This window comes from Tursiops truncatus, chromosome 20, assembly GCF_011762595.2.
Source record: "Tursiops truncatus isolate mTurTru1 chromosome 20, mTurTru1.mat.Y, whole genome shotgun sequence".
In the NCBI taxonomy this organism is placed as follows: Eukaryota; Metazoa; Chordata; class Mammalia; order Artiodactyla; family Delphinidae; genus Tursiops; species Tursiops truncatus.
The window spans coordinates 51507087-51531692 of record NC_047053.1 but is presented as its reverse complement, the minus strand read 5'-3'; the positions used below and the strand labels follow the sequence as shown (position 1 = coordinate 51531692).

Below are 24606 nucleotides of genomic sequence, written 5' to 3'. Positions count from 1 at the left end.
AGTCTTCCCTGAACATCTTTGACCAGTGAGCTTGTTCACTTGTTCCATTTAGAGCCTGCATTCAGAATTCTCCATTTTATATGTGTGTGAACATCCAAAACCTGTGTTGTTCAGACTTGCACAAGACCCTGGTGTCCGTTTTCATTTAGCACTTCTTCCAGTCTCAGTCACTCAAGCCTTTTCATTAGTTCTTGGCCTCAGTGGTCGTTTACCAAAGTCCATACGGTTTACTGAGTTCTTAAGCACTAACCAGTCTATTGGTAAGTCCTATTAGCTCAACTTGAAAACATATCTTGGGGCTCCCCTGGTGGCACGGTGGTTAAGAATCCGCCTGCCAATGCAGGGGACATGGGTTCAAGCCCTGGTCCGGGAAGATCCCACATGCCGTGGAGCAACTAAGCCCATGCGCCTCTGCCTGCGCTCTAGAGCCCGCAAGCCACAACTACCAAGCCCACGTGCCACGACTACTGAAGCCCGCGCACCTAGAGTCTGTGCTCTGCAACAAGAGAAGCCACCGCAATGAGAAGCTGGCACCGCAACGAGGAGTAGCCCCCGCTCGCCACAACTAGAGAAAGCCCAACGAACACCCAACGCAGCCAAAAATAAATAAATAAGTAAATACATTTATTTTTTAGAAAAACAGCCATATATCTCACAACCAGCTACTTCTTGCTCCCTCCCCAGCCACTGGCATGGCCCAGCACCATCACTGTTACCCTGAACTGTTTTTTTTTAAATAAATTTATTTATGTATTTATTTTTGGCTGCATTGGGTCTTCGTTGCTGTGTGCGGGCTTCATCTAGATGTGGCGAGCGGGGGCTACTCTTGGTTGTGGTGCAGTGGCTTCTCGTTGTGGAGCACAGGCTTCAGTAGTTGTGGCTCGCGGGCTCAGTAGTTGTGGATCGTGGGCTCTAGAGCGCAGGCTCACTCGTTGCGGCACACGGGCCTAGTTGTTACGCGGCATGTGGGATCTTCCCAGGCCAGGGATTGAACCCGTGTAGCCTGCATTGGCAGATGGATTCCTAACCACTGTGCCACTGGGGAAGCCCTTCCCTGAACTGTTAACAGGTGGCCCCTTGCTGGCTTCCCACTATCACCTGTCTCTGTATTGTCCATCATCACAGAAGAGCCTAAGTAATCTTTTAAAACTTAAACCATGGGCTTCCCTGGTGGCGCAGCAGTTGAGAGTCCGCCTGCCGATGCAGGGGACACGGGTTCGTTCCCCGGTCCGGGAAGATCCCACATGCCGCGGAGCGGCTGGGCCCGTGAGCCATGGCCGCTGAGCCTGCGCGTCCGGAGCCTGTGCTCCACAACGGGAGAGGCCACAACAGTGAGAGGCCCGCGTACTGCAAAAAAAAAAAAAAAACTTAAACCACGTCATTCTCCTGTTTACTGTCCCAGTGGTTTCTCATCACAAGGCCCTAAGTGAGCTGGCCTCCACCTGCCTTGAAGTTTGAGTCACACGGGCTTCATTCTGAAGTGGGAACGAGACAAGCTTACTTTCCACCGCTGAGCCTTCACACTGGCTGTTTCCTCTATTTCAGGAATGCTCCTTTCCCTTGTCTTCCTCTGGCAGGTTCCTTCTCATCCTTCAGCCCTCTGCTCAGACAACCCTCATGACTAATTTTTCTACATAGAACTTATTCTAGGAGGGGTGGGGGATGTGCGTGATTTTATATGTGAGGAGGCAGCTTGTTTTTACATCTTCTCAGTTTACACTTTCTCACCTTATATGATATTTTATTCTTAGGACTGGTCATTTCTGATTTCATCTATTATATTTGAATTTTTCATAACTCTGAAGATAGCTCCAGAATCTCAAAGCACTGTACTGACCATTATAATTCCTTCACTTTGACAATGAAGCAGAAGTTAAAAGAAGTGAAGTGGTCAGTCATTGAGTAGCAGGACTGGATTTGAACCAGTTTGCAGTGCTTTCCTGTGGACACAGCTGTGTAGCTGTTGGTAAGCAGTATAAGTAGAGGACAAGTTAGTGTCAGCTTCAAGCTCAGGCTTACTGTTGTTTTATTTATATAGATACTGTTCAAAAATAATCTTTTTAAAGCAGTTTATGTCTGTCTTGCCACTTTTTTCTTGAAACAGTCCAGGTAGGCAAGAGGTACAATTACTCCATTTTATAGATGAAAGGGCTACAGAGAGGCAAGTGACCGACTGAGGGGCAGCCGTGAGGTCCAGTTGCCACACTTCGTTAAATCGCTCTCTAGTTAATGAAATAACAGTATTTTAAACTTATAAATTATCGGGACTTCCCTGGTGGCGCAGTGGTTAAGACTCCACGCTGCCAGTGCTGGGGGCCCAGCTTCGATTCCTGGTCAGGGAACTAGATCCTACATGCATGCCGCAACTGAGACCTGGCGCAACCAAGTAAAAAAAAACTTGATACGTAAAGGACCTATGATGAAATTAGAACAGTTAAGGGAACAAACGTCCAGCGAGTCAGGGTTTGTTTAGGGGCCTGTCATAAAGAGATACCGGATTTATTGGGACTCTTGTCTAAAAAGGACAAAATCAAGAAGGAACGCAGCAGAATTACAAAATTACGAAAGTCATAGTTAAAGGCAATCCTGGACCGAGGAAGCACCCTGTAAGAATTTGAGCAAAGGGGGTTCCCTGTTGGCCTAGTGGTCAGGGTTCTGGGGCTTTCACTGGGTTCACTCCCTGGTCGGGGAACTGAGATCCCTCGAGCGGAGAGGCACAGCCAGCAGCAACAACAAAACGCACTGGAGCGTGATGCTTTGTATAGCATGTGTGCACTTACAGAGCTTAGTGTTCGAAGGTGGTAGTAGAAATACAAGCGTTTTTGAGAATTGGCTTAGTTTTTTGAATGTCAGATACATATGCATAGCTGTTAGTAAAGCTGGAATGTATCTAACATGAAATTTAGGGAGGCCAAATGACATTCCATAATGATGGAATTCTGGAGCAGATGAAGTATCGTAGTATCCGTATCCCTGAGATCAAGGCAAAAGTTTTAAACATTTATCCAGTAATTCAGTGTAAACCAATCCCCATTCTTTTGATATCCTGAAAGCAGAACTGTTTACCTTAGTGAATAATTACGCCTGGGACAGTGTATTGCCTTGGTCTGCTCCCTCCACTTTACTTGGGGTTGATCTTGCCTTACAGAAAGGAACCATTAAAGCTTCTTTTCCCTCTCCCAAGATTTAAAAAATAGTCAGGCATTATATACAGATACAGGAAGGCCTACACCAAGTAACAAATGAAAAATACAACTCAAAATGATGTACGCACACTGACAGTAAGTGCATAGTCTACTCTATACAGAATGATGCTAGAGAGTTTACAAAAGTTGGTGATGTAAAAAATTTAATCAGGGCTTCCCTGGTGGCCCAGTGGTTGAGAGTCCGCCTGCCGATGCAGGGGACGCGGGTTCGTGCCCCGGTCTGGGAAGATCCCACATGCCGCGGAGCGGCTGGGCCCGTGAGCCATGGCCGCTGAGCCTGCGTGTCTGGAGCCTGTGCTCTGCAACGGGAGAGGCCACAACAGTGAGAGGCCCGCGTACTGCAAAAAAAAAAAAAAAAATTATAAAAAAAAAATTTAATCAGACCTTCAGAGGGCCTTAGGAAATGTCATTTCTAACAAGGGCTACAGATGATTCTAGGTTTCGATTAAAATGTGGTTTGGGGAAGGACTTCTGACTTTCCATTATGTGTCAGATTATATATCCAATAAAATCAAATTACAAATCATGTAACCGAACAAAAAATAATTTCTTTATACAAAGTAGTAATAGATAACAAAGTTAATAGATAACACAAGATGGTTTTTTAAGTGACATCCTAATATATATAGTTGTGTTCATAAAGTGCATTAATCAAAACTATGAAACAGAAAAATTAACAGCAAATTCCAGTACAAAAGAAAATGTTCTTTTGAATTCCATGTTTCATTAAGAATCAAAACCCACCAATCTTTCAGTCCTTTTCTATTTTTTTATTCTTTCCCCCACCACCGGCCGCGTGGCATGGCATGCGGATCATAGTTCCCCGACCAGGGATTGAACCCGTGCCCCCTGCTTTGGAAGTGCGGAGTCTTAACCACTGGACCGCCAGGGAAGTCCCTTTCAGTCCTTTTCTTATATGTTATTCTGTGTCCGCAATTCCTATATCTAATTGGGTTCCTGGATGTTTTTTCATTTTCTGTGTGACGTTCTCCATTGAAATGTATCATCGGCTGCTGCTTTGGGGGTTGAATGTCCTTCTCAGTGTCTGTTACTAGTCCCCACCTAGTGGGCAGAAACTTCTCAGTCTGTGCTTCCAGACAGATTCCAGCTTGCCTCTGTCCCTGCCATCCTTTTTAAGCAAAAGACATGTGGGGTTCCTGCTTATGCTCCACTCGTGTGGGCCATGCCCTCTCATCCTGACTTTGAATCTGGCCTTGTGTCTGAACCTGTAGCATCGCCCTGAGCAACTGGTGGTTTGTGGCCCATCTGACAGACCTGCTGGATCACTGCAAACTCCTCCAGTCGCACAACCTCTAGTAAGTAGGCCATGGCCATGCCAACCCTCTTCTTGCCGCCATCCAGGCTCTTGAGGGTGGGTTGAACCGAGTGCCTAGAAGGGAGGCTGGGCTGCCGAAGGGGGCCCTGAATAGAGCAGGCCCAGAGTCCTGGTCCCATGTTATGCTTTATTCCAGCTTTGGATCCAACATGAGAGAGTTCCTCTTGCTGGAATACGCCTCAGGACTCTTTGCTCATCACAGGTAGGACGGCCCCAAGGGGGTGGGGTGGCAGCGGGGTGCTCTTCAGCAGGCGGCTGCTGCCAGTGGAGCTTGGACTGTGTTCTCTCCCATCTGGTTCCCTGAAGGCTACAAGGTCCGGGGGAGGAGCCGCCTTGGGTGCTAACTCCCAAGCCCCAGGCCCTCACGTCTGTCCTCCTTGGACCTGTGCAGCCTGTGGCAGCTGGGGGTGGATTACTTTGACTACTGCCCTGAGTTGGGCCGAGTTTCCTTGGAGCTGCATATTGAGCGGATCCCTCTGAGCACAGAGCAGAAAGCCCTCAAGGTGCTGCGGGTTTGCGAGCAGCGGCAGATGACTGAGCAAGGTGAGTTGGCTGTCCTCCCAGCGTACCCTCTATGCTCATGCCGTGTGAGCCAGCCTGGAGAGCGTCTGGGCACTGGGTGCCAGGAGGTAAACCAAAACACAGGAAAGTCATTGCGGAGGGACAAAGAGCTAGGGATCCGTTGGCACCTAGAAGCAGTCGAACCCATTGCCTGGTTATAAAGGTCCTGATCCACTCTTTCATGCATTCGCCAGAGGTCAGGCTGGGGCAGGTGCGAGGTGACTTGTCCCAGGTGGGTTGCTGTTGCTGGCTAAGGCTGGCTGGGTGGGGAAGCAGGACCGGAGGTGGCTCAGGGAGAGCACAGGGAGGGAACGATGCTGATGGTGGCCCCTTCTCCTCCCCCTCAGCGTCAAATGATAAAAACCTAAGTTGTTGTTCTTCCCAGAGGCATTGCATGTTTATGACCGTCTCTGAAAGCATATAGCATTCAAGACCCAAAGGATGGTAGCATTTTCAGCATGTGGACAGATAATGGAGGCGCTGACCTGTGGGGAGCAATACAAAGATTTTTACCACCCCTGAAATGAAACCCACTCACAAAGCCAGTCCTGCCAGGAGACAATTTATAAACCTCGAAGTTCCTAGTTCTGCAGGCCAGACTGTATTTGCAGCCCACAGAGAAGCCGTGTAAAGCTCAGAGGAGCTGGGAAGCTGCTCCTATCCCAGCAGTTTCAGGAATGGAGTGATTTGTAGGGTGAAAGTTTCATCTTTACTGTTTTCCCTGCAAAGTTCGCAGCATTTGTAAGATCTTGGCCATGAAAGCTGTCCGCAACAATCGCCTGGGCTCCGCCCTCTCTTGGAGCATTCGAGCCAAAGATGCCGCCTTCGCCACGCTCGTCTCAGACAGGTGGGCTCAGTCTGTGTGTGCTTCCTGGGTACTGCCTGGGCAGTTGGGAGGCTGAGGAGGTGGGCCTGGGACTGCTGCTCTGACCTCTGGGCCGGGCCTTGTAGGTTCCTCAGGGATTACTGTGAGCGAGGCTGCTTTTCTGATTTGGATCTCATTGACAACCTGGGGCCAGCCATGATGCTCAGTGATCGACTGACGTTCCTGGGTGAGTCTCTCTGGGCTCTGTCCCCTGGACCTTCAGCACAGGTGGACAGTTATGGAGATTGGAGGGACTGTTCTAGGCTTCTCCAGTCTAAAACACATAGAACCCTGTGTGCCAGTCTCTGCAAAGGATATTTCTTGGTAACGTTTTATTTTCTGGTAATTTCAAGCTTAGAAGTTGTGAAAGTAGTGTAAAGAATAAGGAACTCCCATACGCACTTTATCCAGATTCACCAGTTATGTATACTTTGCCTCATTTGTTTTATTCTCTCAATCAGGTTGTTGGGGAACAGTCGGAAAATAAGTTGGAGATTTATATGGAGACTTTCTCCATAAATACCTGAGCACGTATTTGTTAAGAATAAGAACATTCTCTTATATAACCAGTTATGAAAATCAGGAGGCTCAACGTTGATAGAATACTCTCATCTAATCCGTATCTGATTCCATCAGTTGTCCCAGTAATGTCCTTCACTTTGTCTCGGTTCATGCATTTAGTTTTCATGGCTCGTTAGTGCCTCTGCCTTTCTTGGTGCTTCCTTAATCTTGACATTTTTGAAGAGTCAGTGCAGCTCTCTTGTAGAATGTTCTCACTTGGGGATTATCCATGAGCAGCCTCAGATTGTATATTTGGGCAGGAATTCCACTGAGGTGATGTGTCCTCCTCAGTGTCGTCCCCTTATTGGTGGAGTTCACCTTGGTCACGTGTAAAGATTTTCCCTTTAACAATTTGTGGAGGGATACTTTGGGATTATTTAAATGTCTTGTTTCTCATCAAACTTTGACCCACTAGTTTTAGTAACTACCGGTGATTTTCTCACCTGCCAGTCCTTGTGTTTCATAGTTGGCATTCCACTGTATGGCAGGCTTCCTCTTCGTCCCCGTTTATTCTTTCATTTACATCAGTAATGGCCTTATGGGTTATTTTATTCAATCTGTTATATAATTCATGACTCTTGTTTATATTGATGCTTATATTCTCCCAGGTTTGGCTCTCTGGAACCCCTTTTTTTTTGCAGTACGCGGGACTCTCGCTGTTGTGGCCTCTCCCATTGCGGAGCACAGGCTCCGGACGCACAGGCTCAGCGGCCATGGCTCACGGGCCCAGCCGCTCCGCGGCATGTGGGATCTTCCCAGACCGGGGCACGAACCCATGTCCCCTGCATCGGCAGGTGGACTCCCAACCACTGCACCACCAGGGAAGCCCTGGAACCCCTTTTAAGCGTGTATTTTGAATCCTTTTGGTCTTGTTGGCCCATGAGCTTGGAGGCCACTCTGGAAGAGTTTCCTTGCTCTGTGGAAAGGCTGGCCTGGGGTCTCTTTTGTTTGGGGTCAGAGGTGACTTAGTGTGCTCTGCTCTCAACAGGAAAGTACCGCGAGTTCCACCGGTTATATGGGGAGAAGCGTTTCGTTGATGCTGCTTCTCTTCTCCTGTCGTTGATGACGTCCCAGATTGCCCCCCGTACTTTCTGGATGACACTACTAACAGATGCCTTGCCCCTTTTGGAACAGAAACAGGTACAGGTTGAGTCCACAGTGATCTTCTGTGCGTGTGCGCATGCATGCGTGTATTCCCCTATAGCGCCCACTCTGGATATCCATATCTACACAAGAAAAACTACTTAATTTGAAATGTGGCATCTGTCTACTGACAGTGCTCAGCCCAGGACCCTGACAAGAGCTGGGAGTGAGAATGGGGGGCTGCTCTACCCTCCCAGGGTTGCATACAGAAAGCACACTTCTCCAAGTGAGATACAAGAAAGGCTGTCTCGGCTTGAGCCCGTGCCCAAACCACTGCAGGCTTTGGCTGGGGAGCAGCTAAGGTAAGCAGCGTCTCTCCCCTAGGTGATTTTTTCAGCAGAGCAAACATACGAGCTGATGAGATGTCTGGAGGACTTGACCTCAGGAAGACCAGTGCGTGGAGAGCCTGATGCCCAGCAACTCCAGGTCAGCTGAGCTTTTCCAGTTTGTTGGTACCACAATGGAGATGAGAAAAGGCTCCTTCTAGCTCAGGTGTACCCCCACCCCGAGATGTTGGCCCCTTACAAACTCACATGCCTCTTAAGATACCTCTTAACCTGTAACTGTGACACGCCAACTTATTTTAGGAGAAAATGGGGTGATTCTAGTGTTCTCATCTGTTTTTTCTTTCCTGTCAGTCAGTCACAGTGGTCCTTTGCATGCAGCTCCATCTTTTAATATTGAGAACTTGCTGGAAGATACTACTGAATGTTGTATGCCTTTTATCTACCTTTGGATTAGAGAGTCTTGGGAACTATAAAGAAGGTAAACTTCCTGCTGTGCCTCATGCAGGCTCTTTGCTTTTAGGATGATGACGTAGAGACCACCAAGGTGGAAATGCTGAGACTTGCTCTTGCACGGAATCTTGCCCGGTCAATCATAAAAGAAGGCTCATTGGAAGGTTCCTGAGGCCAGCTCCAACATGTTATCTTTGTAAGGCAATGTATATACGTTTTTAAAAGAATAAATGTTTTCTTTTGCAAATAGAAGGCAAGTTCTTATAGAACTTACAGTTCTTACATCTAGGGAGTTTTTATCTACCACCACCGTAAACCTGAGGTAGCTGTCTTCGAGAAAAAGCCACCCCCAGAAGTTACGGTGAGTGCAGTGCCCTCCTGCTTGAAAGCAGAAACTTGAACAAGAGCATTCAGTGGTTTACTTGTGCTTCTGAAATTTGGCTTCACCTCACAATCATCTGTTAACTTTCCAGTTATCTTCTTTAAAAAAGAAAACGGTCTAGGAACCTTACCTTTCAGCAGCAGCCCTCAGGTGATGCCAGCATAGCCACCTGTCTACATGTGGAGTTCGTAAGCGGCACCTTCCCCCACACTGGGGCGATTGGTGTCTGTATTAGGAGGATTCCAAATGGGGTGAAAATGGTTTATTTGACATGCAGCAGAACAAGGGCAGCAGTTGATATATCCAGTAGAGTTTTTTGTCACGAAGCAGTGACCTCAATAGTAACAAGTAACACTCATAAATAATTTTAAAGTCTGAAGCTTATAAAGGTACATTTCCATGTTGTAGTCCCACAGACCTTCCCAGGGCTGCAGCAGCCCGTCTCTGGAAAGCTCTTGGATTTATTCCTTAAGTAGTGAAATTGATTCACTTTTGACTGTCCTAGTGAAGCAGTGAAACCTGCTTGCCAACAGTGGGAGGGAAGGGGAGATGACCTCTATGTTGATGGAGTGAGGAAGCCTGGCAAGGAGCAGGGAGGGGTCAGGGAACATGGTTTGTGCCACCTTTCCCCAGAGATGGCTCTGAGCCTATCCAGCTGAGCTCAGGTGAGCTGTGCGCTCTTTCCCCAGCTGGTGGTTCTCACTCTGCTGTTGCCCCGTGAGGCCTAGAGTCCCCGGCCCAGTTCCATCCAGTGGGTGGAGAAGCTTGGGCTGAGCACTGTTGAAGCAATAGGGTCTGGTGACTCGATTCAAGGCCCCTAATCTCACCACCTCCAGACCCAACATCTTGCTGACAGTGCCCCTGGGCGGCTGGGGACAGGGTTTCTGGGCAGCAGGTATGGACATAGAACTAGTGCAACGTGCCTGACCCTGAGGCCTCCTGTTCCCAATCAGTCACGTGCCACACCACAGGCCATCTGGTGGGAGGCAGGGGAGGCTGAAGCAGGAGGACACAGGGCGCTGGGAGTCGTCCTCCCCTTCAGAGGCGTGAAGGGCAGGACAGCAGTTTATTTCATGCGGAGCAAGAGGTAGTGAGTGAGTAGGATGGCCTGCTCCCGTAGCAGGAGGCACACTTCTCCCAGAAAGTGCTGAGGACCTGCTTCCGGAGGAAAACACTGGTTCTCTTCCATCTTTCCTTCCTATCTATCTGCAGTTTAGGCTGCCATGAGGCCAAGTTCTACTGTTTCTAATAGCTTGAGTTGAGTTCCTCATCCTGCTGCGATGTCCATAGGACACAGCCTGCCACCACCAGGGACAAGCACACAACTCATTATCCAGTGGCCACTCCAGGATGACGCTGCCCATGGAGGGCAGGGTTGGAGATCTGGCAGCATACCAACTCCTTACTCTGGGCCCAGGGCCGTTCAGGACCATTGGGCTTTGCCCACCTCCCTGGAGATGGGAGCAGGAGCCTGCCAAGGGGAAGCACGGAGCAGCAACGGGAAGCTGAGACCTCTGGGGCTGTGAGGACGTGGTCCTTGAGGGAGGGCCCTGAGTCTGTCTTTGGAGACCTCCCCCTCTGTGGCATCAAAGGACGCCAACACAGGGGAAAAACCTACTCCAGCCCTGGGTCCATGTTCCCAGGGCAAGGGTGCAGAGTCTGGGGCCACTCCCCACCCCTGATGCACGTGGCCACTTCAAGTCACACAGGTAGATAAAAACAGGTCCTTTTAGGGGGCCAGAGGAGGAGAGATCATCACAGCAGCTGCTCGGCTCCTGGAAGCAATACCCAGGCCCCCTGTTCCACATCAAAGCTCTTAAGCACTGCAGTCAGGACGTGAAGAAGGACTGGACCTGGAGAGCCTCCCATCTCAGGGCAGCCTGCCTGGGCTCCAAAGTGCAGATGACAGTGTCCTCTGGGGTCACAGGCTCCCCCACTGCTCCACAGGGGGGAACTGGTCCACCTCCCCCACCTCCGTGCTCAGCTGCTCCCCCAAGGCGAAGGTCAGCCTGTACCGAAGCCTCGCCTTCTCCTGCGGCAGAGGGGCAGCGTGTGAGACGCTCTCTTCTGTGATACCCGTGGGGCCCTGTCTGTGCTGTGGGACAGGCCCTGCTCCTACCACCGCGTCCTCACTCAGCCACTGAACCAGCGTGGAGAAGGGACGCATGCTAATGGCTGTGGTATCACGACACTCCAGGTTGGGAGGTGATATTCCCGAGCCCTAACCTGGGGCAGCCAGGGCTTTAGGCTGGGGTCCCCAGTTCTAGCTCACCTTCAGTGGATTGGCCAGCAGCATGACCTGGGTGATGGCTGCAGGTGGCTGGATGGGGCTAAACGGGGAGAGTTCTGTCCCAGAGGGTGGCTGCAACTTCACTTTCATTGACTAAAGAGAGAGAGAGAGAGAGAAGCTCCTTTGAAGAGACTGCAGGTGCCCCTGAGATGGAACTGGGATTGGACGCAGTGGGTGCAAGATACAGGTGAATTCTGCCTCTTGAGGCTCCAGGAAGCCGGGGGTACCTTGGGCACTGCAGCCTGCAGCACGATGCTCTTGATAGGCAAGGGAGCCGTATTCAGCATGGACACCACCACCACCAGCACGTCAGGCCGTCCTGGAGGACACTCCTTGGCAAAATGGAAGAGGATGCGGAAGCCATTTTTATCATAGGCTGTCACAGGAAGGGCGCTGCCTGTAAGGAGGGGGCGCGTGAGTGTGGAAGGAGAGGAAGGCTGAAGACAGCCAGCAGACACCACAGCCAAGCGGGAGGGCGCGGCGGCCCTGTGACAGAGGCTCCACTTCTGCAGGACCTCCCGAGAGTGCACGGTGGGAACAAGCACAGGCTGAGACAGCGGTCAGGTGGGCCACGTGCGGCTCTAAGGGACCCCGGCCTGGAGAGCCTGTACCCTGCCACCCCTGTCGTGCCCCCCACAACACTGTAAGTTGTGAGCCCCACCTCCCCTCTCACCCCAAGCCTCCGTGAACACCTACTAGGCTTGATAGACTCCAGGGGGACGTGGACACTGGTCAGGGAGAGCTCGGGCCCCTGCACGGGGCTGCCCTGGGACTGGAAGGCAGGTGGCTGGAAGAGAGGGCTGCCGGGCGCCGTGGAGAAGGGGAGGAGAGGTCTAGCTGAGGTGCTGGTGGGCAGCAGAGGGGAGGTGGCAGCGCCAGCGAAGAAGCCAGAGGAGACGGGTTTCACCAGGCCTGAGGTCCTGGGAGGCAGGAAGGAGAACAGGGCACGTCAGAGACCAGGCAGAGCTGCTGGGCTGCCCCTCACTAAGGCCGCCAGGCTAGAGCCGGTTCTTCCCCTCCCTAGCTTCCAGATTCCAGACTGAGAGGGAACACTCATGACCCCTCTGGAGCTGCCTCTAGCTCTGCCACGGCCGGGCCTGCCCTCCCCACCAGCCCCTCTCCCACTCATTACGCTTTGGCCTCTTCTAGAAGCTGATCAAGGGCGTCCAGCTGGCGCACGGTGCTGTCGCCCAAAGCTGAACCATGGTGCCCGGGGGCCGCAGGCTCAGCCTTGGGGGCCGAAGCTGGGGCCAGGCCGGTGGAAAATGAGAAGGAGCCGGCCGGGGGGGCTGGAGCGCTGGCTGGGACCACGGGGGCCTGGGAGTTGCCTGCGGGGGCTGCTGAGGGCTGCAGGAGAGGCCCGTCTGAGAGGCTACAGGCACCAGTTCCAGGTTTGGGGCTGAAGAAGTCCAGGTTCGACTGTTCGTTCTGTGGGGAACGGAAAGCGTGAGTGAGCAGAGGGCGCGAAGGGCCCTGCGAGTGGCGGGGGATCTGGGCTCTCCAACCCCCACCCCTTTACTGGGGGCCCTACTGCAGCCCTTCTGGACGAGCAGCCCCTGTCCTCCAAGGACAGGGCAGGGAAAGCGCGTATCCGGCGTGGTGCCCTAAGGGGTCAAGACAGCAGACAACTGCAGCTGAGGACTAGTGGGGAGGGGGAGGACAGTAGGAAGTGAAGGCTGTCAGCCCTGCAGTCATGTCACCTGTGCCCCTACCTGGAACAGGGGCCACTGGCTGTTTCCAGCTGACTCTCTGGGAGGAGCACAGGGGGCTGGGTCGGTGAGACCTGAGAACAGAGAAGACGACTGCGGTGAGAAGAGGCTCTGGGCTTGGGCAGTCCCAGCCCCACCTCAAGCGAGGTACGGTCACGTGACCAGCGGGGCATCCGTGGGTGACAGGGTGGAGAGGTGTCCCCCAGGCAGCCTCCAGAGGGGAGCGGATCCACTTCAGTCCTTACGTTGAGGGGGCACCTCCCAGGGAGAGGAGAGCAGAGCGAGACACTGGGTCCGCTCTGCTCCCCCTGAGGGACACTGCACTTGGCTCTCTGCCTACAGCGGAAGCCTCCTCCGCCACCCTCGCTAAGCACACGGGCCCCTCAGACCTCCCGCTCCCACGTGCCTAGCTTCCCTACCGGCCCCACCAGAGGCCCTTTCCAGCCCCCAGGACGCACCCAAGCAGAGCAGCTCCTCGTCCAGCAGGCTGAGGGTGTGGCCTGTGCTGCTGGGTCCCGGCGGGGCCTCAGCCTGGCTGGACGAGTGGCTGCGCCCGGGTCCCAAGGCCTGGGGGGGCGGAGGGAGGATAGGGATGCCCGAGGGGCGGGGTACGGGGGCCAGCACTGGGGACAAGCTGCTCGGCGCATCCAGCTCGGCAAGGTCAATGAGAGTGCCTTGGTTACTGGAACGGTGGTTTCCTGGATGGACGAAGGGAAGGGGACAGGAATAATCAGGGGCCACACGAGTGGCTGCACAGAGGGAGGGGGAACCCTGACACAGCCTCTGGCCTAATCCCAGAGCACCTGTGCCAGGTGAAGGCTGAAAAGCCAGCGGAGAAGGCAAGCAGGGGAGACCCTGTGCAGACCTCCAAGGGGGACCGCTTGGAGTGGCTGAGAAGCCCCTCGGGCCCTGTGGGATGACACACTGGTCAACCTGCACCGTGGCCTGGTGGTGGGGACCGGGGCTGGTCCAGAGGGGTCGGGAGTGGGGAACCAGAACACTTTACCTTCAGAGTCAGGAATGGCTGAGGTGACCACCTCACCATTGATGACCTGCCCTTCAACGACTGTTTTATAAGAGTTGATGACCCGGGAGAGGTTGTCACTGGCCTGCAGGATGTCCCCTAGAATGGAGAGAGACTTCTTACTCCTGGCCGTGACGGCGTCCCACCTCACACATCCCGACTCCCAGCTCATCTTTGTCAATCCCTCTTCACTCACCTAAACTGCTGTCGTTGTCCTCTGTCTCGCTGGCTAGTTTGAATAACGTCCGCCTCTTGCTCTCACACCGATCAAACAGCTCCTAGAAGAGACCCAGGCAGAAAAACTGGAGCTGGCAGGGTTCTTGGAGAGCATCTAACTCAGCGTTCACGCCCAGCCGCGGGCTCCCCTGGTACCACGGTCAGTTACCGGCAGAGCTGGGCTCGGAGCACACATCTTGCCACCTGCCTCCACCACTCTGTGTCACCCAAGACGCCTGTTCAGGCGGAGAAGTCACCAGGACAGTATGTCCCTTCCTGCCTCCCAGGCTGGCACATGTCTCAGAATTCAGAGTATCTATGTGACCGAGGGCTGAGGTGAGCATCAGGGGCACAGGGCTGGCCTCTCTGCCCAGATGTCCCCGAGGCAGAAAGCGAGGTGGAGCAAAGGCACGCCCCGGAGCAGGTCTGCAGAGTCGCGTAGATGTAGGGGTCCGTGGAGCGCGCGCACCCTGCGCAAGTCAGCCATGGCTCGTGTGCAAAATGGGGACGCACTCCCCTCTACCTGGCTGCTGTGCCGGTTAAGAGGTGAGGGAACACCAGGTGTGTAGCAGCGTCTTAGGGCTGGGACTCGGCGAAGGCTGGCTCCCTTCCCCGGAGCCTGGCCTTCCCAGAGCGGGGCCTACCTTCATGAGCTCTTTATCTGCCTCTGAAGAATCCTCTTTGCTGTAATGAAGCAGCATCTCGCCGAGCAGCTTGACGTTGTTATTAACCTCCTCTAAAGTGTGCAGACGCTTGGTCACCTTCTGGATCCGCGCCTCATCCTGCATCAGAGGATCCAGGAGAAAGAGCTCAACTGGACCCGTCCCACTGCCCCCCAGAATCCCGACAGGCAAGGCTCACACCTTCCCAGAGAACACGAGAGCAGAGGCCAGTCCCACGGAAGCTCGTTTCAGTGCATGATTCTTTTTTTTTTTCACCCCCCGCCCGGGCCACTTTTCCCCCTTGGTGTCCATACGTTTGTTCTCTACGTCTGTGTCTCTATTTCTGCCCTCAATGCATGATTCTTGGGAGCCACCGGCCTCAGACCCAATCTACAGTTTTTCTTTTAAAGCAACAGTCCTCCCTACCCCCAAACTTGGCCCCAGCTACTCGTGCTCCTCTATCCCATTCTCCCCCAGAAGCTCCCATGCTCCTCCTTCCAGGTGAGGGCTGGGGACAGGGCAAACAACAGGCGCAGCACCAGAGGAAGGGACCTCTGCTCTGTGGCCACGGGATCCTCCACCCCAAGGCTCGGGACCCACTCACTTCCTTCACCATGGACTTGATGAGCTTGTTGGCCTCCTGCAGGTCATCTGGGTTTTTGCTTTTCAACAACTTGGCTAAAAGCTGGAAGAGGAGGGTATCAGAGGTAGAGGAACAGGCAACTCCCCACCTGGGGAGAACACAGGACCGGAGCTCCCCACAGCACTGAGCAAGCCCACACCTCATCTGAGGACGCTGCAGGCTGGAATGCACTTTACCTTGGACTTCTCCTCATCATCAAAAACAGGGTTTTTGGGACGAGGTGGCGGAGAGGGGATCAGTGTCCTGTCCATAGGGATCAGCGGGTCCGACTGCACAATGCCTGAAATGGGACGGGGCAGCGTTCGCGCAGGCTGGGCCGCGCTCTTTCCCCTCCTCATGCAGCAAGGGGGCGCTCCCTGGGACCAGGCCTGCGGGCCGCAGCCCCCCCTCATTCCCTCACAGCCCAGCCCCTCCCGCTGTCTTAGGCGGACACCCCTCATTCTTCCTGGCCTTGGCCAGCCTTCAGGGCTGCTTTGAGGCTGAGGGAAGGCAGGCGCATACCCTGTCTCTTCAACATGTGGTAGGCATCCTTGATCTTGGATTCTTCCGGCAGCGCCAACGTCCAGCTATAAAGCAGCTCAATAACCTTGGTCTTCACTTTCTCAGACACCCTGTCCCCCAGGTACTAAGAGGCAAAAGGAAATGGGAAAACTTAGCGCAGTCTGGAGGCAGAGACAGAGGGAGCGCTCTCTTCACGGCAGTGTAATGGTCGCTAGTTGGATACAGTCCTCAAGCTTCCTCCAAACCCGCAGGTGTGAGGCGTGAGTGCGACAGTACTGGGAGGGGAGGGCAGGAGACGGCCTGCACACGGCCCGCACACGGCCGTATCCATCCGGCGTACAGACAGTAGTCAGGCCGGGGGCTGGGAGCTCCTCACGGCGTTTCCACACACAGTCTGCCAGAAACAGAACTGCACTTTCCCTCAGAGGAGTTAATGAGAACCTCTTTGCTATGAAGAATTGTTCCCTCTGCCGTAAGTGGGTGCCCAGAGCTTAGGCAACACTAGTGTGCGATGGAAGCCCGGTGATGAGGGAGGCCAGCTGCTCGTGTCCACGTGAGGCAGGCGAGGAAGAGTGACTGCTGTCACTAGAAGCCCAGGGTCCAACGCTACACAGGCCCTCCCCTGACATGCGCACAGCTGCTGCCACACCACCTGTCACGTTTAGACTGGGAGCCCTGTCTGGACATCCTGCTACTGTCAGAGCCTAGCTCTCTGAGGACAGGACCCAGGGAATCTCAGATCCATGGAGATGCTGGTCTGTGCAGTGAAAGGCAGTAAGATGGGGCGGGATACGAAAGAAGTTCCTAGAAACGAGGAAACTGCCACTGACTTACCTTTGGAGAGACGACTTTGATCAACTCATTCAAAAACCGGAACTTTCCCACTTCGTTATGAAATCTCCTCCCACAGTTCTTCATGCAGGCCTCCAGCACCTGGACCACACAAAGGCACGGCGCTCAGGCCTGGGACCTGGCACTCGGCCAGACCCCACACAGAGGGAGCGCTGAATAAATACTCACCCAAGGAAGGAGCTAACCAGGAAAAGAGGCGTGCACTGCCCCAGGGGACATCAGCACACCAGGATTACTGACGAAAGAGCCCCTCAAACTGTAAACCTCTCCTGGGGAAGCTCAGCAGGAACTAAAGTAAAAAACCCTGAGACCCAGATACCAAGACAGATCGAGTGTCAGTCCTGGAAGGTGCCTGCCTGCAGATTCTGCCCTTGTGTTTTACAGGTGAGGAGACGGAGACCCAGAGAGCACACGCCTCTCTCAGGGTCCAAGGTTCTTTCCATAAGCTGATCAACGTTTTGGGGAGGTGGGAGAGAATTCTGTTAAATTCTGTTTTCTTCATTGTAGATGGTACACTACTTCCCCTCCCCCGGCCCCCATCTATTTTCCTTCTGGGGCCCATAGGACCTGCCTTGAGTTTTCCTCCAAGGAGCAGACCACCCCAGTGCTGCCCCCTTCCCTGGCTTCTGTCCTTGTAAAGCGGGGTTTTTCAACTGCACCACTGCTGGCATTTTGGGCCGGTCACTTGTTGTAGAAGCCTGTCCTCAGCAGCACCCCTGGCCTCTACCCACTAGATGCCAGTAGCACCTCCTGACCTGTGACAACCAAAAGTGTCTCCAGACATTGCCCAATGTACCCTGGGGGACAAAACTGCCCCCAGTCAAGAACCACTGTTCTAAGGCCATTGCTCTCCGGAGGACACAGCAGAGCCATGTGCGTGGGCTAAGTGCCTTTTCCACGGCCGTGTCCCCCTCTCCCGGTTTTCCAGGAGCTGAACCAAGTGAGGAGAGAACCTGGGCCCCCTGGCTTAGGGGAGAGCCCGGGAGGCGCCCGCGTGCTGCACACGGCTCCACGTCCTGGCCCCCCTTAGTCTGAATAAACGCTAGGATCTGCCTGTTGGTGTGATGCCTTCACTAGTAACCGGCATTATTTTTAGCTACAGGATGAATCACACTTGGCCAACTCTTACCTGGCAAGACAGCTCTGTCAGCCTCTCTTCAAGAAGCCCTCTCTGAGCCTCACCCACAGCCCAGGGCCCCTGCCCCTCGTTCCCTCCCTCAGCCACTCTGCTTTTCCCACTAGACCTTGGGGCCACGCTTCAGCCATCCGTGAAGCTCAGTGCCTGGCACAGGGGCACACACACTTGTGGCACAGCTGACTGAGCAAGGTCCAGGTATGTCTAGTTTGTATCGAGGGTGTTCAGCCCGCTGAGAGATCCCAGCGGGCTCACGGGGAAAGGCCTGGGCTCATGAAGATCCTCCGTCAGCACGAAGAACCTACCGTCAGGGCCTGGACTGCCTCCCATTCCTGCGGAGACTGGATCTTATGGGCCAGCAGTCGGACGGCGATCTGTGGCCTGGGAGACAAGCAGACCACACTTTCAGGACACTGACCCGAGGCCATCTGGCTAGCCCTCCTTGGCCACAGTTTTTTACTTTTCCAGTCAACTACCTCTTACCTGCCCCCTAACAGCTTTGAGACTCACCCTTCAAGCTCTTTGTTGATCTGATCACAAAAGCCAATTATGTATTCCCAGTCCTCCTGGCGGTTGGAAGGATTCGTGGCTTTATCTTGGGACAGAACAAAGAAGAGTACGGTTGTTATAAAGAGTAAGGAGGACAGTATGGAAGGTTTTCCTCACGCTTTTTAGGCACTGATGTGAAGAAATTTCTTCTCTAGGAGAAAAGACTCAATAGTTCAGTCAGAAAGCAAGTCAAATACAAATACCACTTTCTGTCCAATATTTTGAAAGTCACAAACAAAAGAGAAAACAAATCCTAAGCCTCTCATTTTTTTTTTTTTTTTTTTTTTTTTTTGCGGTACGAGGGCCTCTCACTGTTGCGGCCTCTCCCACTGTGGAGCACAGGCTCTGGACGCGCAGGCTCAGCGGCCATAGCTCACGGGCCCAGCCACTCCGCGGCATGCGGGATCCTCCCGGACCGGGGCAAGAACCCGTGTCCCCTGCATCGGCAGGCGGACCCTCAACGACTGCGCCACCAGGGAAGCCCCTAAGCCTCTCATTTTAAGGCAAGCTAGCAACATTTACTGAACCCCTCTGAGCACCAATCACTGTGCTATCTGTCCCTGGGGTTGCAGAAACAGAATCTGAGCTTGAGTAATCTGCACCCTTAAGTTTTGTTTTGTTGTTTGGTTTTTGTTTTTGGCTGCACTATGCAGCATGTGGGATCTTAATTCCCCCGACCACTGGACCACCACGGAAGTCCCAGCACCCTTAAGTTTATTATTATTTGTTTATTTATTTTTGGCTGCGTTGGGTCTTCGTTGCTTCGCGTGGGCTTTCTCTAGTTGTGGCGATCGGGGGCTACTCTTCGTTGCGGTGCACAGGCTTCTCACTGCAGTGGCTTCTCTTGTTGCGGAGCACGGGCTCTAGGTGTGCGGGCTTCAGTAGTTGTGGCACGAGAGCTCTAGAGCACAGGCTCAGTAGTTGTGGCGCACGGGCTTAGCTGCTCCGCAGCATGTGGGATCTTCCCGGACCAGGGCTCGAACCCTTGTCCCCTGCATTGGCAGGCGGATTCTTAACCACTGCGCCACCAGGGAAGTCCCCACCCTTAAGTTTAAAGGGTCTTCCATGATCAAGGACAAAGACAAGTGTTGAAGAGTTCTCAGAGGGTCACTGAGGGTTTAAATTCCAGGAGCTAAATGCCAAGTCTCCTAATACTTGGTGTGGGTCCTCTCTTCTCTGTTATCCCCAGAACCTGTGCTTATAGAGGATGGCCCCAGCTGAGGGTGGTTAAATGTGTTCCCATCTCTGATTCAGATCTTGGAGTTGGCCTCTTCTAGAAAGCACTCTCAAGCTGTTTGCTAAATTTAGGGCTTCAGGTTTGGAAGACAAAAGGAAGACTGAAGGCGTGGATCCTTTTTTAAGTACCAGGCTCCTCCTGCAGATTTCCACAAGGGCCAAAAGCAGAGTGAGAGCCTGTAAAAAGCCCTTCCCAACAAGGGGTGTTGTTAGATGTTCCTAAATTCTGATTCTTCGTGACTGTTTTCTTAACTTCCTTTTCCCCTAACATTAAAAGTCACTAGCTCCACGACCAAATCCTAACAGGGACTCCTAGCCACCCCCTACCCCTCCAATAGGAGTCACAAGAATCAGCAGACGCCAGCTGGCAGCAGAGGGAACACCTGCAGCGCCCAGCGCTGCGCGTGCGTGGCAGCGTTTCTGCTCTGGTTGCAAGAAAATTCTGATGGTTTAGGATCATATTTGGAGGAAAAACGAGATGTCAGTCCTCAATCCTGAGAAGAGAATTGGCAGGCCCTTCAAAATGTCACGCTTGAAGGGAAGGGAGGTTAATTCTATCAAGAGGGGCTATTTATTGCCACAGTGACCTACTAGCTGTTACCCTCCAGAAAAGCCCCGAGTCTCTCCCACCAGGTGTATCGGCATGGCTTTGTTACTAATCCCTATCATTTGAGATGCTTAACGTTCTCATGACGTTAAGAGGCTGTAGGATACTAAAAGGTGGTCTGAGGAGCCATACCTACACCTGTCACTCTCATCATTTTGGGGACAGTCGCATGCCTCGTGATATAAGAAAAAGAAGCCCACTCGCTTCCACTGTTTGCAACTAGAAAAGCATCTTACAGATACAGCGTACAACGTGGACAGCCCCTCCCCACACACGGGCATTCACCAAACAATGTACTCTGCCCGGGGCTGCCCGTAGCTCCTGTAGCATTTCTCCTCCCAAGAACGCTCCCACTTACTTTTCACTTATGTTCAACATCTCTAGAATCCCACTCCCTTTCCCCTTGACAGATCTTTTTACTGCAAACCCGCAGGGAGCTCTCTGCCTACACATGAGCACAAAAAAGCCCTGGTTTCAGCCATGGTTGGTCCCACTTCTGAGTATATCCTCTGACTCTCCAGCCAGCTCAGACAGCAGACCTCAGTCACCCACGGGAACCGGAAGAACCTCTGGGGATGATTCTGGGCGACTCAATCGCGCCATCTGCCCACTGCCTCGCCAGCAGACTCACAACTGTCACCCCCTCAACACTCTCCTTCACCTGGCACGGAGGTGACACCAGAGCCTCCTCTCAGGTCCTGCCTTCTAGAACTGCCCCTCTGGGCTCTACTCTGATTCAAGGTTTCTATTTTTGAGGCTCCGCTGAAAGCCTTATTCTAGTCTGTGTCTTTGCCTCTATGTTTCCTGCTCTCATTTTCAACTTAGTTCCATCTCTAGCCTTGACTGTCGTGGACCGTTGGTCAAGTAGGGATGGAAACAGCAGCATTGGCTACGCCTTCCCAACACGGCTCAGATAGTCCAGTGATGACAAGTTCTATGTAGCAAATGACGTAGAAATAAGCAGAGGCAAGGACACAGATGGAAAGGGAGTCAAGAGTCAGCCTGCAGTGCTGTGGTCTGGAATCGAGGGAGACTTAGTCAATCACCAGGTCTTTGTTAAGCAGCCATAGAAAACTAAGTACACAGCGTGGTAGGCCCTGGAGGGACTACAGTAAAAGTACAAGATTCGGATCCTACCCTTGAGGACGTCACGCTCTTCTGGTGCAACACATGAGAAATCACCAGAGCAAAAAACAAGACAGGGTGTAATTTTAGGTGCTAATTTGGTGCAGAAACGAGTCTAAAAACAAACCCATCACTTCTACTTCCTGACTTCCCTGTTTCTATAAATGCTGCCACCATTCAAAAGCTCCTTTTGCCCCACCCCCAGGCACCCAGGTTTGAACACTCCTTCCCTCTCCTCACCCATTTTCATCAGTCAGTCACAATCCCTTCCTTCTCGATTTTTTTCTGGGGGTGGGGGGCGCATGTCACACAGCTTGTGGGATCTTACAATAGTTCTCTCACCAGGGATCGAACCCGGGCCCTCAGCAGTGAGAGTACCAAGTCCTAACCACTGGACCGCCAGGGAAGTCCCCTCAATGTCTTTTTAAAACTCTCACTTCTTCTTTTCTTATTCCTTCCCCAACCTCCTTACTTCTCACCTGCTTCCAGAACTTCTGCTCCAACCCATCCTTTGTAAAAACACCAACATGAACCTTCACAAAACACTAATTTTACCAGGTACAGTTGGAATGGGGACCTCCTAACTGTAGACACGTAAACTTCTTGGGCTGGAATTCAAGCTGGTCCAGAATCTAGTTCTAACTTCTAACTTCCCAGCTTTCTCTCCCACCACACTCCCACAGGAACCCCCTGCTTGAACCAGCCAAACAGCTGTTACTGCATACCCCAGACGTGGTCTGCTCCCTCCACATCACTGTCTGGTGTTTTCTTTGCCAATTTTCCCATTCCTTAGGGCCTAGCTCGACTGCAATCTCCCCACTGGGAGAACCATCTTCCATTCCACTTATTCCCAATTTCCCAGAGAAACTGTCTGAATTTTAGCATTTATGGCTCTTGCTTTTATCTTTTTACTTAAAAATGCTGTATCCACTCCAGCATCACTTTCTTCAAACTGAAGGCAAAGATTGTTTGAACTTCTTAATTTTCATCACACCTCACACACATAGCAGGTAGTCACTAGACGCTGATCAGCTGCTGTAACGCAGGACTTTGGAGAAGGCTGAGATCAAGAGGTGGTTTACGGGGAAGGAGATTCTGGGGTGCATTTTACAGCATGTAGTGGAGCAAAGGGGAACAGGGCTTTCAGATAAGGAGAGGAATGTGTGTTGGTGGGACAAGAACATCCAACTGACCAAAGTAAGGAAGAATATCAGGAAGCCACAAAGAGGAAGCAGCAGAATGACTTAACTAAACAGAAGTGCTCTCTGGGAGCAGAATGCAGAATGGACTGATATGGGGAGGGGAGAGGCCTGAGACAGTGGGCCCAGCAGAGGCTTCTGTAATAATTCCAGCAAACTGGGACTTTCCCGGTGGTCCAGTGGTAAAGAATCTGCCTTACAATGCAGGGGACGCAGTTTAGATTGCTGGTCAAGGAACTAAGATCCCATATGCCGCGGGGCAACCAACCCCACACGCCACAACTACTGAGCTCACGCGTCTCAACTAGAGCCCGCGTGCCACAACTAAGACCCAACACAGCCAAAAATAAAATAATTAATAAATCTTAAAAAAAAAAATTCCAGCAAACCACGGAGTGACAAGGACATAGACTAAGATGGTGCTGAACTCCAAGCACTGGTTTGTTCAATTGGTACAGTTCACACCATTAAGTCATAAGAACCAGGAAAGTGGACAGAGGGTAAGAATGGAAGAAATCTTACCACTGCCCCAAGTGTCACTCTAAGTTACAGGAAGGGGTCAAAGGCCAGTCTCAGCTCTAGTCTCTACAGATACCATCCCTGTCCCCCATCACCATCTCCACTCTCTCTCAGAAACAGGTCAGTCTGCTCTTTCAAACTAACGCTAAACCTAGCCTATTAAACTCAGCTTAGATCATTTAAATTACTCCAATGTCCCCATTAATATCTATGAATGGAACCAATTCCAGTGTGATTATATCCAGTTGGGTGGCTCTGGGCAAGTGAATTGATGAGACGGTGCCCTCTTTTTGTGAAATTGTGACAGAAGTACCTACTTTGCTGGGATACTTGATAAATGAATTAAATGAACGTCTTTGGAGCACTGAGCTCCTTGGAGGACAGTTCCATATATACAGAAGGCTTTGTGACCTGCCTGCAACTGCAGGTTTTGCAAACATAACTTAAGTTCAACCACCTGAACAGGGTTTCTTATTAAGAAAAGTCAGGCAATTGGAGGAAACACGCATCACCTCCAAGAGCCTGCAGGCTCTAGTAAATAACAGATACTGCACAAGGCAGTATCTAGGCATCTTGCCCGTCTTATCACCCTGTCCAATTTGTCTTCACTTAAAGAGGCCTCTAGGGGTCTCCTCTAGTCCATAGTTAAATCAACGTATTAACGCTTCAACCAAATACTACCTGCTAAGGTTAACCCGTATCTCCTTAAGAGCAGTATGAATTAGCAGTCATAGCAATAGGCCGCTATAACTACACCATCAATGCTGTGCCCCTCAGCTTTGCTCTGAGTAGGTTACCAGCGAATGACTCGCGAAGACGTGCGGTGGTGGGGGAGGGGAGCAGCCGCCCCCACCCCCTCAACATAGCTTTCAGCACGCTTTGGTCACTGCAGGAAGAAGGTAGAGCTCTGTTCTCTCTGTCTCACTTTGGATTACTCTCACTTCAAACATTCAGCCGGCCCGAAGCGGTCACTTCCCGAATACATGGTCACAATTCTGAAGCTATGTGTGTATGCTCTGCGACACCCACCGCTCCCGGAGTTTCAGCCCAAATCCGGAGCTTTTCCCTTCGTCAGGGAGGCGCAGGGGGCCCGGAATCAGCCGCGCGCGGCCCCACTACAGTCTCCCCCAAGCGCCGATGCATGCCAGCCCGAAGCACTTGGCTGTCGCTTTCCCGGAGCCCGCGGGGACGGGACAGGACCCGAGCTCACGCCGCTGCTCGCGGGAGCGGGAGAAGGCGCAGTAGCACGGGGAGCAGGGGCCGGGACGTCCTGCTGGGGAAGGGGCGTGATCGCGGGACGCTCGCGGCGCGGGCGAGGCCAGGCGCGGGCTGCCTGGCGGCGCCACCGCGGGGCCCGGGGACGCGGCGGAGAGGTGCGGGTGGGGCGGTGCGGCTCCGCGGCTCGAGAGCAAACAGAATCCGCCGCGACTACTCACTGAGCCAGGACTCCAGACTCTCCCCTTCCGCCTCCGCCATATTGCAGCCGCCAGGGCCGGCCCAGCGGCCTCAAACCTCGCGAGAATCTGAAAGAGAAAAGCCGGGGCGGGG

The 24606-nt window shown here is 52.7% G+C and overlaps 2 protein-coding genes across 16 annotated transcripts in view; one reads left to right on the top strand and one right to left on the bottom strand.

Moving 5' to 3' along the window:
* NUP85 (nucleoporin 85) overlaps window positions 1-8661 on the top strand; it is a 28447-nt gene extending 19786 nt beyond the window's left edge. For 3 of the 4 annotated variants that reach the window (XM_073797746.1, XM_073797747.1, XM_004313643.4), the window contains exons 12-19: window positions 4439-4522; window positions 4679-4744; window positions 4934-5085; window positions 5833-5950; window positions 6055-6155; window positions 7518-7669; window positions 7997-8098; window positions 8480-8661. In XM_073797746.1, coding sequence (XP_073653847.1) covers window positions 4439-4522; window positions 4679-4744; window positions 4934-5085; window positions 5833-5950; window positions 6055-6155; window positions 7518-7669; window positions 7997-8098; window positions 8480-8581 — 877 coding nt within the window. In that variant the 3' untranslated portion in view covers window positions 8582-8661. Of the gene's footprint in view, window positions 1-4438; window positions 4523-4678; window positions 4745-4933; window positions 5086-5832; window positions 5951-6054; window positions 6156-7517; window positions 7670-7996; window positions 8099-8464 lie in introns of all 4 variants that reach the window. The other variant, XM_033847575.2, reaches the window with a different exon arrangement.
* GGA3 (golgi associated, gamma adaptin ear containing, ARF binding protein 3) overlaps window positions 1-24605 on the bottom strand; it is a 32679-nt gene extending 8074 nt beyond the window's left edge. For 3 of the 12 annotated variants that reach the window (XM_073797738.1, XM_073797740.1, XM_073797739.1), the window contains exons 1-17: window positions 24495-24605; window positions 18334-18418; window positions 18129-18204; window positions 16671-16769; window positions 15837-15960; window positions 15512-15615; window positions 15297-15377; window positions 14675-14812; window positions 14011-14092; window positions 13797-13913; window positions 13249-13488; window positions 12794-12864; window positions 12214-12509; window positions 11778-12001; window positions 11309-11478; window positions 11064-11174; window positions 8922-9017 (exon numbers count right to left, since the gene is read on the bottom strand). In XM_073797738.1, the coding sequence (XP_073653839.1) occupies window positions 8925-9017; window positions 11064-11174; window positions 11309-11478; window positions 11778-12001; window positions 12214-12509; window positions 12794-12864; window positions 13249-13488; window positions 13797-13913; window positions 14011-14092; window positions 14675-14812; window positions 15297-15377; window positions 15512-15615; window positions 15837-15960; window positions 16671-16769; window positions 18129-18204; window positions 18334-18418; window positions 24495-24534 (2151 nt within the window). In that variant the 5' untranslated portion in view covers window positions 24535-24605 and the 3' untranslated portion in view covers window positions 8922-8924. Of the gene's footprint in view, window positions 1-2464; window positions 3545-8921; window positions 9018-9038; window positions 10824-11063; window positions 11175-11308; window positions 11479-11777; window positions 12002-12213; window positions 12510-12793; window positions 12865-13248; window positions 13489-13796; window positions 13914-14010; window positions 14093-14674; window positions 14813-15296; window positions 15378-15511; window positions 15616-15836; window positions 15961-16670; window positions 16770-16856; window positions 16990-18128; window positions 18205-18333; window positions 18419-24087; window positions 24450-24494 lie in introns of those variants that run through there. The other 9 variants (XM_033847572.2, XM_073797737.1, XM_073797742.1 and 6 more) reach the window with 9 other exon arrangements.
* Window position 24606: the final 1 nt, after the last annotated feature.